Below are 15,149 nucleotides of genomic sequence, written 5' to 3'. Positions count from 1 at the left end.
GGACCAGAACCAGAAAAATAAAAATAAAAAGAAGAATAAGGGGATTAAAGACATTGAATGACTTCTCTTGCTCAGCAGGCTACTTTGCAGTATTTGGGAACTTGGCCAAAGGGGTTGGTGACTGTTCTCGCTTTGATACGCATGATTACTATGTGCCATTTAGGTACCACAAAGAAGAAAAGAAAAAAAATAAATAAATATATATATATATACTTCATGTGGTGGTGGTCATTGTGAGAAGAATATATATCCTTGGTTTGCCACAAATGTTTTATGCATCAATGGGACCAATAAAGCGACATGATAAGATATATAGAGATGATATATTGAGCACATTTGATAATCATAAAGGGGTGGGGGTGGGGGTGGGGGTGGGGGGTCATGCATGGACCATCAGTTTGGGTTCTTGGTGAGGTCTTATCTCGTCATCTTTATCCAGAGGCTTTAATGAGGAGGAGATAGATGGGCAAGTAAGCAAGCAGGCAGCCAGCCATGCCATGAGCCATTCAATTTTATTAAAGTTAATTAATTTAATTTAATTGAGAGGAGGTGTTTGCTTCTCCCCCACCCCACCCAACCCAACCCAAAGTAGCCGTTGACGCCATCATTTACTGCTTAATTAAAAACAAATCAGTGTAAAGTAAAAACTGGCCTTCTTCTTCTTCTCTCTCCTGAACTAGAAGCAGTCCACGCGTCTCTCCCCATCGCACGCTGAATCCGTGAAGGAGGCGGTGACCACATCCCCCCTCTTGTTAAGCTCATTGCTTGTTTCAAATTGTAACAACAACGCCAACAACAACTAAACATTTCTTATTAAGATCACGCCATATTTTATTTGCAAAGCATGTGGGTCAACAATTAACTTACAAGTTAGCCATTCATAAATCCTGCTCATGGTTTTGAGTTAGACAGGACGATGATTTGCTTCTCAACTATTCCTCACTTTTAAATATTACTCTCTTCAAATAGTTTTTTTTTTTTTTTGGTTATAATCATCTCACTCCTAAACTATTATTTTTTAAAGACAAATTTTATTTTCTTAATTTTACTTTTACTTTACTTTTTGTTCATCGTCTTCGATCACGGCAATGCAAAAGAGATATTAGCTTTTCACTGGTCATAGAAAAATAAAATTCTATAAATAAATTTAAGGATGTTTATTAAACTGACTAGTAGTTTAGGGGGTGTGAAACATAATTAATTAAAAGAGAAAAAAAAACCCCTACTAATTATGCATGTCCAAGTCAAAAACGTGCTAGTGCTACGCGGAAATACGAGGTGACAGAGCTCTTTATTCTCACAGGGGTGACCAACTACCGTTCTCGTCCAAAATTAAACATCCCACTGAAGGTCTTAAACCCCGTCCCCGGTTGGTTAGACGGAGTCCCACACGCTTTCTTCTCTCAGTTCTCACAAACCACCGTCACCACCACAAAGAGAAGGGTATTTCCGGTACAAGACAAAATTTCCTCGATCCTTCTTCTCCTTCCTCCTCTCTCTGCTTCCCAAGAAGGAAACCCCTCACGAAACCCAAATTATCCTTCTCTCTCTCTCTAGCTAAGGTTTCTTTCGTCTTTATCAAGTCGGCGGAGGAGTAAAAAGACAAAAAAGAAAAAAAAAAAAAAAAAAAAAACGAAGAAGAAGTGATGGAAGTGGAGTTCCCGGACGACTTCCGTTGCCCGATCTCCCTTGAGGTTATGACCGACCCGGTGATCTTATCCTCCGGACACACCTTCGACCGCGCCTCCATCCAGCGATGGCTCGATTCCGGTAACCGCACCTGCCCGGTCACCAAACTCCCACTTCCCCCCTCCCCTTCCCTGATACCAAACCACGCCCTCCGCAGCTTGATCTCCCACTTCACCCCTAATCTTTCGTCCAAATCCCCTCCTTGCTCCTCCTCATCCTCATCTTCCTCCTTTCCCCGCGAACTCGTTTCCTCCCTCTCGTTTCCCTCTGACCCCGACTCGCTCGCCGCCGTCCTCCGCCTCGTGAAGCGCAGCGCCGCCTTCCGCCGCCTCGTCGCGGACTCCGGCGCCACCGCCGTCCTCCTCCGTCATGCCGCCGCGCGTGGCTGCCCCGACCTCCAGGAACTATCCCTCCGGGCCATCCTCCACCTCACCCTCGATGGCGACGACGCCCGCGTCGCCCTCGTCGCCGAGGGGGCCGTCGACGCCGCCGCTGCGGCGCTTAACTCCGGCTGCGCAGCCGCCGCCCTCGCAGCCACCACCCTCACCAGCCTCGCCACGGTGGAGGTGAACAAGTGCACCATCGGGGCCCACCCGACGGCGATCGCTGGACTGGCGGCCCTCCTCCGGGAAGGCGGCGGTCGGGAGAGGCGCGAGGCTGCCACCGCCCTCTACGAGCTCTGCAAGTTCCCCGAGAACCGCCGGAGAACGGTCGCCGCCGGCGCAGTACCCGCGCTCGTTGAGTTCGCTGGCGCAGGCTCCGAGAGGGCCGTCCAAGTATTGGGTCTCGTCGCCAAATGTCAAGAGGGGAGGCAGGAGATTAGAAAACTCGATGGTTTTGTAAGAGTTTTAACTGCGGTTTTAAGAGTTGGAAGCTCGAGAGGGGTCGAACATGCGCTTCTGGCTTTGAATTTGATGTGCTCGGATAACAAAGACATGGCCTTGCAGGCAATAAAGGAGGGAGCTTTGGACCTCTGCTTGCCTTTGTTAGGTCATGAAAATGGAAAGATTGGGAAGAACGCCGTAACTTTGGCTCGAACTCTTCAGAAGACGCAATTGGGATGCTCTGTGTGAGATGGATTTCGCTTGCTTCGTTGAAATTTTGCTTCGAATCAGCTGATACAGGTGAGTGGAGCTGTGTGAAGTTTCTTTTCTTCCTCTCTTTCAGCTATAGTTGCCCGACTGTTGTAAAAAGAAAGATCATTTCTCTTTCTGCCCTTTTCTGGGAAGCACTTTTCGGCTAGTTCTGTAAAATGGGAATAAGTAGTGCTGTTCATATAGGAAAGTATGAAACTTGTTAACTGATCTGTAACTGTTCAAACTGAAATCAAGTCCCATATGATATTTCTGATATGTAGTTCAAGTGCTTTTGATGCCTCGCATTGATAGTATTTATACTTTAATGCATTTGGTTAGTAGGACATTATTTTCTTTTTTCTAGAAATGGCTTAAACTTGAATATTAATTGTATTTGACGTGCACACTTAGTGTCAAACGCTGAATTTCTCCTTTCCATTTAAGAATCATCAGTTTCAGAATTTCTTTTGTTGTTTCATTTTATTCATGTTTAAGTAAAACAATTTGATCAATTCTTTGTTTTCCGTTTTCATGTGAACTTGGTTATTTAATATCTCTTTGTTTGTGCAAACCTGTTGGTAAAGCTGGTTTCTGACTTATTTGCTCGTTCCTGATAAGTGAACTAGATTATTATTGTTTAGATAAAGAATATCTGAAAATGTATGCCTGAATTGAGTGAAGGAAAGACTCGTACACAGAAATTGTGCGTGGTCAACAAGTTGTGCTTGAAAAAAACATATTTCACGGATTACTAGATATTATTTCCTCATGTTGAGAAATAGAATAATTTGGAAAATAGTTGAACGGATGCTTTTAGTTTCCTTATGTCATTACAAAGAAAAGATGCAAATGCATCAGTTTGAAGCAACTTTTGATTAGTATTTTAAGACAAGAAAAAGTTGATATATAAGACAGTGAGAGCACTGAGTTTTGGTTTGAGAATCTGTAATATAATTGAAAACAGAAAGCCAATCATTGGAAAGCATCTTCAAAAGATATCCTTTTAAGTTTCAAAGGAATGATGAGAAAATAATATGATGAAAAAGATATTGGGAAGAGTATAGGAATCTGCTTAGTAGTTCTTGTGTTGTGGGGTGCACCCTGTGAATGTTTTTCACAGAGAGGCAGGCAGCTATTGCTGCAAGCCTCATTTACTGTCTTCCTATACTATGATACTGTAGCATCTGTGAACAACGTTAACAAATGCAAGTGAACAGACCAGATGAAGCTTTTTGTTGGTTGTCACAGTCTTGTAATGTATCGACGTTGTGATTTTCTCTGTTGTACCCCGTTTAGGAAGGTAGTTACCGGTCTGAGATCTTGTGGCATGTATGTTGTGGCCATTTCAATTGGTTAAGATTTGATTCGAAAAACATGTCCCAATAAATTACGTGGGACAAATTTCTGTTATTTTTGTGAAGTAAACAAGTTTTTAAGTCAGTTTTGACCAATTATGAAAAGTCCTGCTTTAATTTAATGCACTCCTGATCATTACACAAAGCAAGTAATTTCTCAAAATAATCTTCTCTGGGTAGAGTGATTAGTTCACCCTCATTAAATGATCACGCTGAGATGCTTATCTTCATCTTCTCTACTATGACAGAAATATGAGCGCTGATATAACAACAGGAAGGTTTTACGAGATTTAATCTATAATCATGGCTGGGTATAAGGAGAGGATGAATATGGCTGATCTGGGATGAGAGTTTTAATAGGTCAATCTCCTTTGATATAGGGTCATGTCTTTTGATGAGAACCAACCATGGAAAACCTACCCTTGCTTTATTCTTTTCAGGGATCAGTTCTAACTTTCTGTTCTTCTAGTTATGAGTTGAACACCATCTTGGCCATGGAAAAGTGCCAAGAAAAAACTTGGCCCTGCTTAAATTCACAGGCCTTCTTCTACTCCACTTCAGCACTGATGTGCTTCAATACATGCCAGTTCAATTAAACTGGCATTCAAATTTTAGGACTGATCTGCTTCTATACATGTCGACGAGTGTCTATTTATCAAATTTTAAACTAGTTTTGAGTGTTCAAAATTCAATGTTCAATAATTCATAGAAACCTAAATTATGTTAGTCGGAAAGATTCCATTCCTTTCCTTGCATATTTGGTTGATTCAGAAACATCAGTTACAGTCTTGAGGGCAGGATTTTTAGATGAACAGCAATTTTCTTACAACTATAGTAGCACATTAATTACTATGTTTTAGGTTTACTTCAGAATTCAGATTAGGTCCTGTTATCTTCTTTCTATTGATTAAGCCTGATATGTCATAAATCCTTGGCACAGTTGGCTCATTCAACATAATTCAGTATTACCATTTTCCATTTGTGGTTGTGCGTAATATACTTTTGGTGCCACATGCTTGTATGAAGTTAGACCTTTGTAGAAGTTTTGAAATGGAAGAGCTGAATTGCAAATTGATAGAAGAGATCAAGAGATTGCTTACCTGTTTTTATCATTTGGTTTTTGGATGCTTCTGAGAATCATAGTAGCTAACCTGTCTATGACTTCATGTATAAAAGGTTTCCTTCTAAGGTGCCTATCAAAAAAACAACTTGGGGGGCCAATACTTACATTCTTTCTGGTCCCTTAAAATGATAAGCTTATGGAAATGGCAAGGAAAGAAATGAACGCTTCGCTGTCCATGTATGGATTCAGGAAGTACCAGGAGTTGTTGTGAACTTGTACTTTGTTACTTATACTCTGCTATTGTTGTTTGTTAGTCTCTATTGTATGTACTGCCCTCGTTTACAACATCCACCTGCTTTCGTTTCTACTCATGTTTGAAGGAAACAAAGCCTGCTTTGATGTAAGGTTGCCCTGCAGGTTTCAGTAAGAAAGGCTCTGAATCTCCTAGAAGCTCATTTTTTTTCTGATTTACTATATCCATTATGATCAAAACATTGTCCTAAATATTGCTACTTGATGCTTGTTGCATATCATCTGCTGAACTTGAGATCTACTGCCTCAGCATCAAACCGTAGTTTAATATTAGATTAGAATAATATTTCAAAAGATCTTGTTTTGTGTAAATAAGCAGGCGTGGGTCACCATTAATTCCAGGTGATGTTGCTAATTTGTTAAAGAACAACATTTTTCTGGATGAATTCTTGGGGACTCGACTCATACATGAATATGTTGAAAGAAATATGTTTTTCTTTTTTACAGCTTGGATGGCGTTAGTCTCCTAAACTTTTCCTTTATTAGAATGTAAATTATTTATCTTTCAATTTGGAAGATGGGAAATTGACAATTTTATGTAAACTGTGAATTTATTGATATACTGAGAGACCAGAAAGGAAAATCAAATATAAGCCAGGAACTTTGAGAAAGCTCTTTCTTTGATTTGGGTTATATTGCTCTCTGTATTGTAATATTCTTGCCATTATTATTGCAGAAACAAAATAAAATCTGGAATTCTTTTCCGTAATCATGTTTTGACCTTTCGAGTATATCTTAGCTGAATAGCAGCTCTTTTTTTTTTTTTTTTTTCTTTTCTTTCTTTTTTTTTAAAAAAAATAATAATAAAAAGAAAAGAAAAGAAAAGAAAAGGCTCGATGTAATAATGATTGTGCCTGTGCGTAAGCTATTCGTAATCCCTCGTCATTCTACGCTGGCGTTACGTAGTGGGCTTTTACGTAGAGAAAGAGACTTGGGAGTGTGTGTATGTGGCCATGGCATGGCCATCCCATACAACTCTTTTTGAATTAAGATACACTTTATTTCAGATCTCGGACCGTCAGAATCGGTGCTGCAGTCGCTCGCTAAGACTGGTGCTTCTCTGATGAACGTGGTCAATTATATTACCACGTTAGACGCGACTCAAATTTATAAATGTAGAAAGAATTGATGATGATATGCCGTTACCATTACCATTACCATTACCATCGTCATCTTCTTCTTCCATTCTCTTCTAATGCTAACGTGCCGTCAGACTCTCTCTCTCTCTCTGACTCATTCTGCGGAATAGGGGGAATGCTGGGATGCTGGAAGATAATATAATTCACGTGAACGTGAACCAATTTCAATCATCAATCCCGAATCTTGAAAGGATCAGGTGTCATCAAAAGCCGTCCAGCTTCTTCCTTGAGTTGAGTTACTTTTCTTTCCTTTGGGTAGTGATGATGATAGCCATGACATCAACTGTCACGGTCATAAGCCGGTCACGCTGTTTTACTACTTGGATTTTTTAGGGCCTCAAATATAAATATATATATATATAATTTGACACAATGAAATTGAAAGAGTTCACCAATTTCGAGGACAGCCTCGCTGGCTCTCGCACTCTCTATAAATACACATAACCCAACAGCCCAAAAACCAAAACGAAGATTAAAGATCTCTCTCTTTCCTCCTCCTCCTCGCTCTCTCTCTAGTCTGAAAGATCCGAAGACTCCAATAATGGCGACGAAGATCTATATAGTGTAAGCATTGCTCTAATCTCGTAACCCCTTATCTTATTCTTCCTTTGTTTCTGTTTTTGTTTTTTTTTTGTCGGACATTTTCTTGAAGAGAATCGATGAAATTGAGATTGATCACTGCTCGTTCGTGGGAGTATTGGTGAATATTTATTTATGGGGGTTATTAGATCAATTGTTGTTTGAGGCATTTCATTTCGTTTTCTAATCGTTGTGAGATTGCTGCATTCTGATTCAATTGGTCGATCTGGCTGTCCGGATGGGCTTCTTACTTGAACCATTCGGTTCCATCGTCTTGTAATTGTGGAGTGTTGTTGTCCTTCATGTTTCCCTGCGTAAATTATCATGTTAATAGCTTTCTAATGGTTTAGATCCATCAACTTTTGGCCCATTTAAACGGTGGTATTTTGCCCAAGTATGTGCGCAGAAAGAAAGAGATGGAAAGTTTTCCCTTTTATTTGTGCTGCTTGTCTCATTTGTGACTCAGTGTTTATGTCTGCCCATCTACAAATGATGGTAGTTTATTAATATCTTACTCGAAATCCTTGCTCAAATAGCTTATGTTGACCTAGATATTGATATTATTTTTTGTGTGATATCTATTTAGAACGGTAGCACCAAATTAGTAGGCTTACTAGACAATCAGTCAGCCTATTCTTATTCGAAGACATTGTGTGTTTCTTCTTTTCAGTTTGAGTCGTAGTTCTTGTTTCTGAACCATATTATTTTAGTCTTGATTAGCATATGTGTATCAAGTTGCAGCGGCAACAACAACAACTAAGCATCCAATGCCAATTATCAAGTTAAGATGGCAATGTATGTTTCCACAAATTCTTTTCTTGATTTTCTTCTCTTTTCATCTCATATCATGAGCCAAACCAAAGACATTCATTTTGCAGACAGTTTCATCATTAGTTGCCTCCTGGCCTGGCTCACCTTTACTTTTTGATTAAGCTCAGTACTGTCTGGTTGACCAATTCAATTTTTTTTTTTTCTACTACTAGACTTTGTACAAGTAATATATATATCAGAGTGATGAGTAATGTTTAAGTTGTTGTGTTTCCCTGTCAATCACCAAATAAACTTTTTTAAAGTTGCAACTCTATTTTCTGCTATGGTTATGTCACCTACATTTTCTTTTTATCATAATTCATCTGGTGAACTGCTAATGCACAAAATAATACTGTCTTGCTGCTTCTAGATGTTGCAGTTAGAATATTTGATGACACTCTGTATTATTTGCTGTTCTTCTAAACCTCATCAATGTAAAATAAATTTTATGAGTCATGCAGGTACTATTCTATGTACGGGCATGTTGAGAAGCTAGCAGAAGAAATAAAGAATGGTGCTTCATCTGTAGAAGGTGTTGAAGCTAAACTCTGGCAGGTAATTTCGATTCAAATTAAATATGCTGGATTAAGCATTGACAACCATGTTCAAAACAGAACGTATGACTCGTATATATTTAAATTTTCTGCTACACATCAATTAGTTATTCAGTTATGCTGTATTGAGATATTATTCCACTCTGATTATCTAAACTATGTTAGAAACATATCACATCCTGGCTTTACTGGCAAAGGTAGTGCTTATGTCCAAATGTATGACTACCCTGCTATTTTTGTTTAGGAACACCACATAGGCAATTTCTCTACAGGAGAGATCTGGTTGCTCTGAAATTACTAGATATTGTCAACATATTGATGCAGAACATAGGCTACTTAGGAAATAGTGATATAGTCCACTTCCTGTCCTTCTCATCAATTTGGTTATGCTTTCTATTTTGATTGAACAGGTCCCAGAGACTCTCCCTGAAGAAGTCCTTGGGAAAATGGGTGCACCTCCGAAGAGTGATGTGCCAATCATCTCTCCGAATGAGCTTGCTGAGGCTGATGGCATCATCTTTGGGTTTCCAACTAGATTTGGAATGATGGCTGCACAATTCAAAGCATTCATAGATGCAACTGGTGGACTCTGGAGAACACAGCAGCTTGCAGGCAAACCTGCTGGGATCTTCTATAGCACTGGATCCCAGGGCGGTGGTCAAGAAACCACTCCGTAAGTGCTCTTATAGTCTTCTTGCTTTTATTGCTTAAGTCAACATCTTAATTCTTAATCTTGGTTTTTCTGAAGTGGAGTAATTTCCTGATCTCAAAAGCATCTGCAAATTGCAAATACCAACTTATTCCTCGAAATATGATTGGTGACCACAAATTTAAGAATGTTAATTATAAAATCTAGTCAACATAATAGTGGTTTTGTTTGCTTGTATTATTAGTTGGAAATAGCCAATAACAAATTGCCATTTGATAGTAATAAGTTATATAGGTTAATATTTAATAACTCACCAACATTTTGAAAACCCAAGCTACTGTTTATGCATAGCCAAGGCATGAAAGAGACTAGGCTTCTTCGATTTAAGATTTACTGAAGGACGTTGCTACAAAATATTTCTTAAATTTGTATGAAGACCATATGACATTCTTATACCAAGTTTAATACGTTTCATTAACAATATATTTTGTCTCGCAGTTTGACAGCCATAACTCAACTTGTCCACCACGGGATGATTTTTGTGCCAGTAGGCTACACATTTGGGGCTGGAATGTTTGAGATGGAAAAGGTGAAGGGTGGCTCCCCTTATGGGGCGGGCACATATGCTGGGGATGGATCTAGACTTCCTTCTGAGCTTGAACTGGGGCAAGCCTTCCATCAGGGAAAGTATTTTGCTGGGATTGCCAAGAAGCTCAAGGGTTCATCTTGATCATCAAATTAGAACATGTTTGCAATCTGATGCACTTTCAGATACATTGTTAGCTTCTCTTTGATTATTGTATCCATTAAGCTTTGTCATGTACTGTTGTTATAATGGCTTTCAAATCGACATCTCTCTGATGCTTCAAAATTAGATTCTCGGTGGTTACGAGATTGAGCAAAATCCAGCACTATGATTTGCAATACATATTTTTTCCGTACATCTTCTATTAGTCTTCTTCTCTTATTATTTATATAGCGAGCAAACAAATTGCTTCTCTTCCATCGTTTGGATTCATTTTGTATGTCTTTCCCAGTTCACCCCTATTCTTTCTTCCAAATCCCCTCTTTGCTACCGCTGACTATTGGGTCAGGATCAGATTGAACTTCAAAGCTAGTGTTTTGTTTAAAGGAGTTGCATAACGTTTTTTGATCATCCAGAAAACCGGTGTACTATTTTGCTGCTCTAACTGTCAATGCAATGTTGGTCGGTGAACTCGCTGTCCACACCGCAGTCCAGCCATTCTTCATAAACAAGATTTTCAATGCAAGCTTACGTTTATCAAATTCATCATCATAGATGCTACATGGATGTTTGTCCTCAATTCTCCTAAGTTCATTGGATCTATAGTCATAAGCTCTGGCACATCATTAAGTATGTCTGTTGCAAGCTCAATTTGGTCCTTGGCAACGAAAAACAATGTTCAGAATCACAACTTTCCTGAAGTCGAGATGGGAGAATGCATTTAAAAGCCTTAATTTTCTTTGTTTCTGTTTCCTATTTTTTTTTTAAGGGAAAGCCTGCAGACAGGTAGTTTAAGGGTTATAATAAAAGACCGAATATACAAATAGTAGCGAAGATAGAGCGACGACTCTTTAATATAAACTCCGCACTTAGTCTACAATAAATAACACTATAAATTAATCTAGAGGATTAAGCTCGGTGGCACAACATAATAATAAGATGAAGAATAGCGCAAGAGAAACTTAGGCGCAAAGAGCCTCGAGTTCGGCATTATCACCCTACTAGCGGTGGGTTTCATCAGTCTAGTAATCCAAGACATAGTATTGAAAATACTCAAAGATAGGAGGATTGAAGATCACCCACCTAGAACGCAAATTATATAAAACTTATTGCACCCTAATATTGTTATAGAGCAAAACAAAATCAAACCAATGACTCCAAAAAAGCACAACATTTGTGTCCAATCAAATCCAAGTGTTGGTGTGCACGAACAACAGCTGCGAATGGGTTTTGGGCTCTTGCCCAGCCAAAGGGCCTCACCATCCGGCATGGCTGTGGGGCTTGTCGGCTAAGAACACCACTGAGTTAGAGAGGGTTCGCGGATGTAGAGCTACCATGGCAATAACAAATCGGGCGGAGAACCGACAGCAGTGCGGCGACTAAGCTTGGGTGGTGGCAATGGTAGGGAGTGATGGTGGAGAGCAGCAATGACGAGGGGGTTTTGGTCAGATCCTAACCTGACGAGGGAGGTTGTAAGGGGTCGGAAGATAGCAAGGGCTTAGAACATAGTAGTAGGCTTAGATCCAACAGAGGAGTGGTGGCAAAGCTTAAGTCCGTCAAAAGAGAAGAGGCAAATGAGAGCAATGGTGACGGAGAGCGGCGGTAGTGGCGAGTGGGTCTTTGAAGATGGAGAGGGCCGAAGAAGAGTGGCAACAATGGTTGCGGCGTGTAGCAACTTCGGCATGATGGTGAGAGGGAATGAACTCAAAGAAAAGAAGGAAAGATAGGAAAGGAAAAGGGCGACGAGCAAAAAGAAAGTAATGAAAAATGAGATGAGTGGATTCTCCCCCTCTCTTAGCCCATCAGCTAAGAGAAGGGAGCAAGGAAAGCCTCACAAATGGTCGACGAGGAATAAAATCTCCTTTGATAGAGAGAGGAGATCCGGCACCAAACCCTAGCAGAGCTAGAGCCGGCTCTCTTTTCTTTGTAACTTTATAATAATGACAATCTTGGAGGCCGCCAATTATACAGTTATATACCGTTTATGACATTAAGATATTATTCATTCCTATTTTTATTTACATAAATTATTGAGAATAATTGATATCAATTTCATAAAATATTAGAATTATTTATTAATGGATCGTATTTAAAAATTTTGAGAATCAGTGTAGCTTTCGTGCGCCTGAAACATATAAATGCAAATTGGAGGATTTTAATATATAAAAATTAGAATAAATCAGTATAATTTAATCTTAAGAAATAAATTTTCGTTTTATTTTTCTTTTCTTTTTCTTGGCTGACTACTCTGACCACACTCAAACCTCAAATTTGACCTATAGTACACATCACATGCTCCAACGAACTAAAACCAATGGTCAACTCCTTTGGTCTAATTTCTGGTCCCTTAACATAAGAATCCACGTAGCTTCTTGATCTCGCTTCTCGCGAGAAGACCTCGTCCTTTATGCCTATCTCTGGTTCTTAGGATAAGCTTTGCGAGAGGTAGAGAGGGGAGAGATGGGAGGAGGAGCCATGAGAACCGTGGCGAAGGCCGCCTCGATCGGCGGCTACCGCTCCGGCGTTGCCTTCGCAAGCAACGCCGCGGCTGCAGTCGGCCGGAGATCCTCCAGACCAGCCACAGCTACCATACCCGCCGCAACGACGGCGCCGGTGGAAGGAGGGTCATCGATCTCGCTTCTATCCGGCGAGAAGAGCCGGAACGAGGCGACGGTGGTTCCTCCGGCATCGCAGTACCCGTCGTGGGAGGTGGATGACTGGGAGTTCGCTGGATGGGAGGAAGAGGAGGAATCCTTTGATTTGATGACATCGGCTCCGAGACTCGTGTTCGGACCTGTACCTACACTAGAAGAGGCCAAGGAGGCGACCTCCGATCTCAAAGACGCCCTCGACAAGTAATTTGCCCCCTAATTTCCATTCAGATTTATTTATATGTTTGTCCAGGTGATGGAAAATTTTGATGCGGTTTTGGTTGGTATATATTAATTTCCAATTATTTGATCAATATTTTTTTTTTGTGGTAATCAAAGTCGTTTGATTACTCAAGAATGGAGGCTCATTTCAATGGTATCGAAGGGCCAGCGAATTGCTAATTCTTAATTGGTTAAAAGAAGGGGTTGCTGGTTGAATCAATAGGAAGTTCTGGCACAGATAGGTTCAACTTCTTAATTCGTTTGCTTTCAACAGCGGATTATTAAGTGGATATTTTGGAAGAAGCGAAAATACTTTTTGCAATTTTTGAATGTTAGTCATGTCTGCGAGTAGAATTTGTTGTTACAAATATGCTATGGAGCATGTAAACATTTTTGTGATACAGCCACAAAGATATGATGATACGAATAAATATTGAAAATAAGGATACTGTGTGTTAAAAAAGGTAGGGCTGACAAAATAATCAAGCAGGCTCGATAAGGCCTGAGCTTGATCACAAGCCTGCTCAATCAAGTAGGCTCGAAATAATTATAATATATATATATATATATATATACCTCTACAACAATATATTTTGCATTACCGTATTTTAGTTACATCGAAGATTTTGCGATCACAAGCCGGCTCAATCAAGTAGGCTCAAAATAATTATAATATATATATATATACCTCTACAACAATATATTTTGCATTACCGTATTTTAGTTACATCGAAGATTTTGCTTGAAGAATGTGATAATTTATATCCAAGTCTTATTTCAGGACTGCAATTTCTTTGACTTTTCCTTGTTAACATATATGACAGTGTCAGTATATCTTATTAATGGTTTGCTTGTTTGTTCTGCAACTTTGGCTCATACGGACATGGTATATCTTACTTGTGTGATCAATGCTCAAGTAAACTATCCAATTTTTTGTCATGTTGATGATTGTGGATTTTTAGGTGTAGAATAATTCTATCAACTTCAAGGGAAATTTCTGCTTTATCATTTGTATGTGTTATATATTAATTTACTGATAAGATGACACTTTTTAGGGTATACTTCTCTGAACCTGTTGATGAGGTTCCTGGGAAGCATGGCGAGGGCCAGAACACTCTTGAAAGTGCATCAATCATTTCTGTAATGCCTAGGCATGTTGTTCAGGCGTTTTCCTTGCTTCAAGGAAGCTCTGAGGCTCAGGTTTCATGGATTCTACTGAATCTGTATCTTACTATCTTTTGCATTGACATAAGCTTCATATATGTGAACCGATGCATGATTTCCTACCCTCACACGGGCATATCCTTCATACTGAAATTGGAGTTCCTTCTCACTGAACATAAGAGTTATCCTCTATGCAGAATGTTGTCGCTTCACTTGCGTCTGATAAGAACGTCTGGGATGCTGTAATGCAAAATGAGAAGGTTATAGAATTCTACAGGAACCACCAGTCGAGTAAGAACTAGTAAACTCTGAGTGGCATTTCTTTTTCTGGTAATTATTTTATCAATGATTAATCTTTGGTATCCTTGCTGTGGTTGCCTTCCAAAGCAGATGCAGTTTTAATTGAATCTGTCTCTGAGAGTGCACTCTCAGAGGGATCTGCGGAGAACTCTGATGATCCTTCTGCAGACACATTCGGAAGCTCAGGTTTTAAGAACTTTGTTGATAACATCCAGAAGAAAGTGATGGAGATGGTAAGCAATCTATCCAGCTTCCTTCAAGATTTTTTCGGTACCTCGGGAGAGGCTCACAGCACCAACTCAAAATCAGACAGTAGCACATCTAATTCCTACGTAGATGTCGCCCTCGGGACATCCTTTATAGGGTTGGCTATAGCAGTGATCATGGTGGTTCTGGTGAAGAGAGGATAAGTGAAGAGGATTTCATATCTGTCTCTTGTATATAAACTAATGGTATGGGGTTGTATAATCCGTCGAAAAAAACAAAACTTCAAACTCTCGTGCATCATGTTGTTATGTTTGTATAACCTTATAAGAATTTTATGGAACATAACATGGTCCAGAATGGGAATGATCAAATTATGCTATATATGCAAAACAAGTTTCATACCTGATCTGTTGGAATCATTAATTGTCTTTTCTTGGTCTGTTATAAATAAGGAATAGCAGATATTGTTCTTATGAGGACATAAATCGGTAAGTATTTGTGACCTTTGTTTTGCTTATTTATTGTTAGCTGCCATTCCACATGATTTTGCAATGCTTTGTTATCACATGATACTGATTTCATCTGTGTCTAGGCTTATACAATTTTGCACTACAAAGACTACTTGGAAGCTATT

General features: G+C 39.6%; 3 protein-coding genes across 3 annotated transcripts; all 3 read left to right on the top strand.

Annotated features, from left to right (window-relative positions):
• Positions 1 to 1,367: 1,367 nt before the first annotated feature.
• On the top strand, positions 1,368 to 5,276 carry LOC140761340 (U-box domain-containing protein 8). Its single transcript, XM_073098619.1, has one exon. The coding sequence runs from the start codon at positions 1,647 to 1,649 to the stop codon at positions 2,760 to 2,762; it is 1,116 nt and encodes a 371-aa protein (XP_072954720.1). The 5' UTR covers positions 1,368 to 1,646; the 3' UTR covers positions 2,763 to 5,276.
• Positions 5,277 to 7,042: 1,766 nt separating this feature from the next.
• On the top strand, positions 7,043 to 10,130 carry LOC140761218 (probable NAD(P)H dehydrogenase (quinone) FQR1-like 1). The gene is made up of 4 exons (XM_073098465.1): positions 7,043 to 7,198; positions 8,485 to 8,578; positions 8,988 to 9,250; positions 9,725 to 10,130. Exons 1-4 carry the CDS (start codon positions 7,176 to 7,178, stop codon positions 9,954 to 9,956), a joined length of 612 nt encoding a protein of 203 aa, XP_072954566.1. The 5' UTR covers positions 7,043 to 7,175; the 3' UTR covers positions 9,957 to 10,130.
• Positions 10,131 to 12,368: 2,238 nt separating this feature from the next.
• LOC140761673 (uncharacterized) lies at positions 12,369 to 14,921 on the top strand. Its single transcript, XM_073099103.1, has 4 exons — positions 12,369 to 12,826; positions 13,900 to 14,044; positions 14,206 to 14,299; positions 14,399 to 14,921. The coding sequence occupies exons 1-4, from the start codon at positions 12,432 to 12,434 to the stop codon at positions 14,716 to 14,718; spliced, it is 954 nt and encodes a 317-aa protein (XP_072955204.1). The 5' UTR covers positions 12,369 to 12,431; the 3' UTR covers positions 14,719 to 14,921.
• The last annotated feature ends 228 nt before the right edge of the window (positions 14,922 to 15,149 follow it).

The sequence above is a fragment of the Typha angustifolia genome, chromosome 6, assembly GCF_048772165.1.
Source record: "Typha angustifolia cultivar Huaian chromosome 6, ASM4877216v1, whole genome shotgun sequence".
In the NCBI taxonomy this organism is placed as follows: domain Eukaryota; kingdom Viridiplantae; phylum Streptophyta; class Magnoliopsida; order Poales; family Typhaceae; genus Typha; species Typha angustifolia.
The sequence above is the reverse complement of the archived record's forward strand: the minus strand, read 5'-3'. Positions and strand labels throughout refer to the sequence as shown.

What these genes read in the sequence shown, in the direction of transcription:
- LOC140761218 (XM_073098465.1), top strand. Translation starts at nt 7,176, where the DNA reads ATGGCGACGAAGATCTATATAGT. An exon ending in TTGAAGCTAAACTCTGGCAG is followed by an intron (nt 8,579 to 8,987) that starts GTAATTTCGATT and finishes TTGATTGAACAG; the next exon opens with GTCCCAGAGACTCTCCCTGA. An exon ending in GGTGGTCAAGAAACCACTCC is followed by an intron (nt 9,251 to 9,724) that starts GTAAGTGCTCTT and finishes TTTGTCTCGCAG; the next exon opens with TTTGACAGCCATAACTCAAC.
- LOC140761673 (XM_073099103.1), top strand. Translation starts at nt 12,432, where the DNA reads ATGGGAGGAGGAGCCATGAGAACCGTGGCGAAGGCCGCCTCGATCGGC. An exon ending in CTCAAAGACGCCCTCGACAA is followed by an intron (nt 12,827 to 13,899) that starts GTAATTTGCCCC and finishes GACACTTTTTAG; the next exon opens with GGTATACTTCTCTGAACCTG. An exon ending in CTACAGGAACCACCAGTCGA is followed by an intron (nt 14,300 to 14,398) that starts GTAAGAACTAGT and finishes CTTCCAAAGCAG; the next exon opens with ATGCAGTTTTAATTGAATCT.
- LOC140761340 (XM_073098619.1), top strand. Translation starts at nt 1,647, where the DNA reads ATGGAAGTGGAGTTCCCGGACGACTTCCGTTGCCCGATCTCCCTTGAG.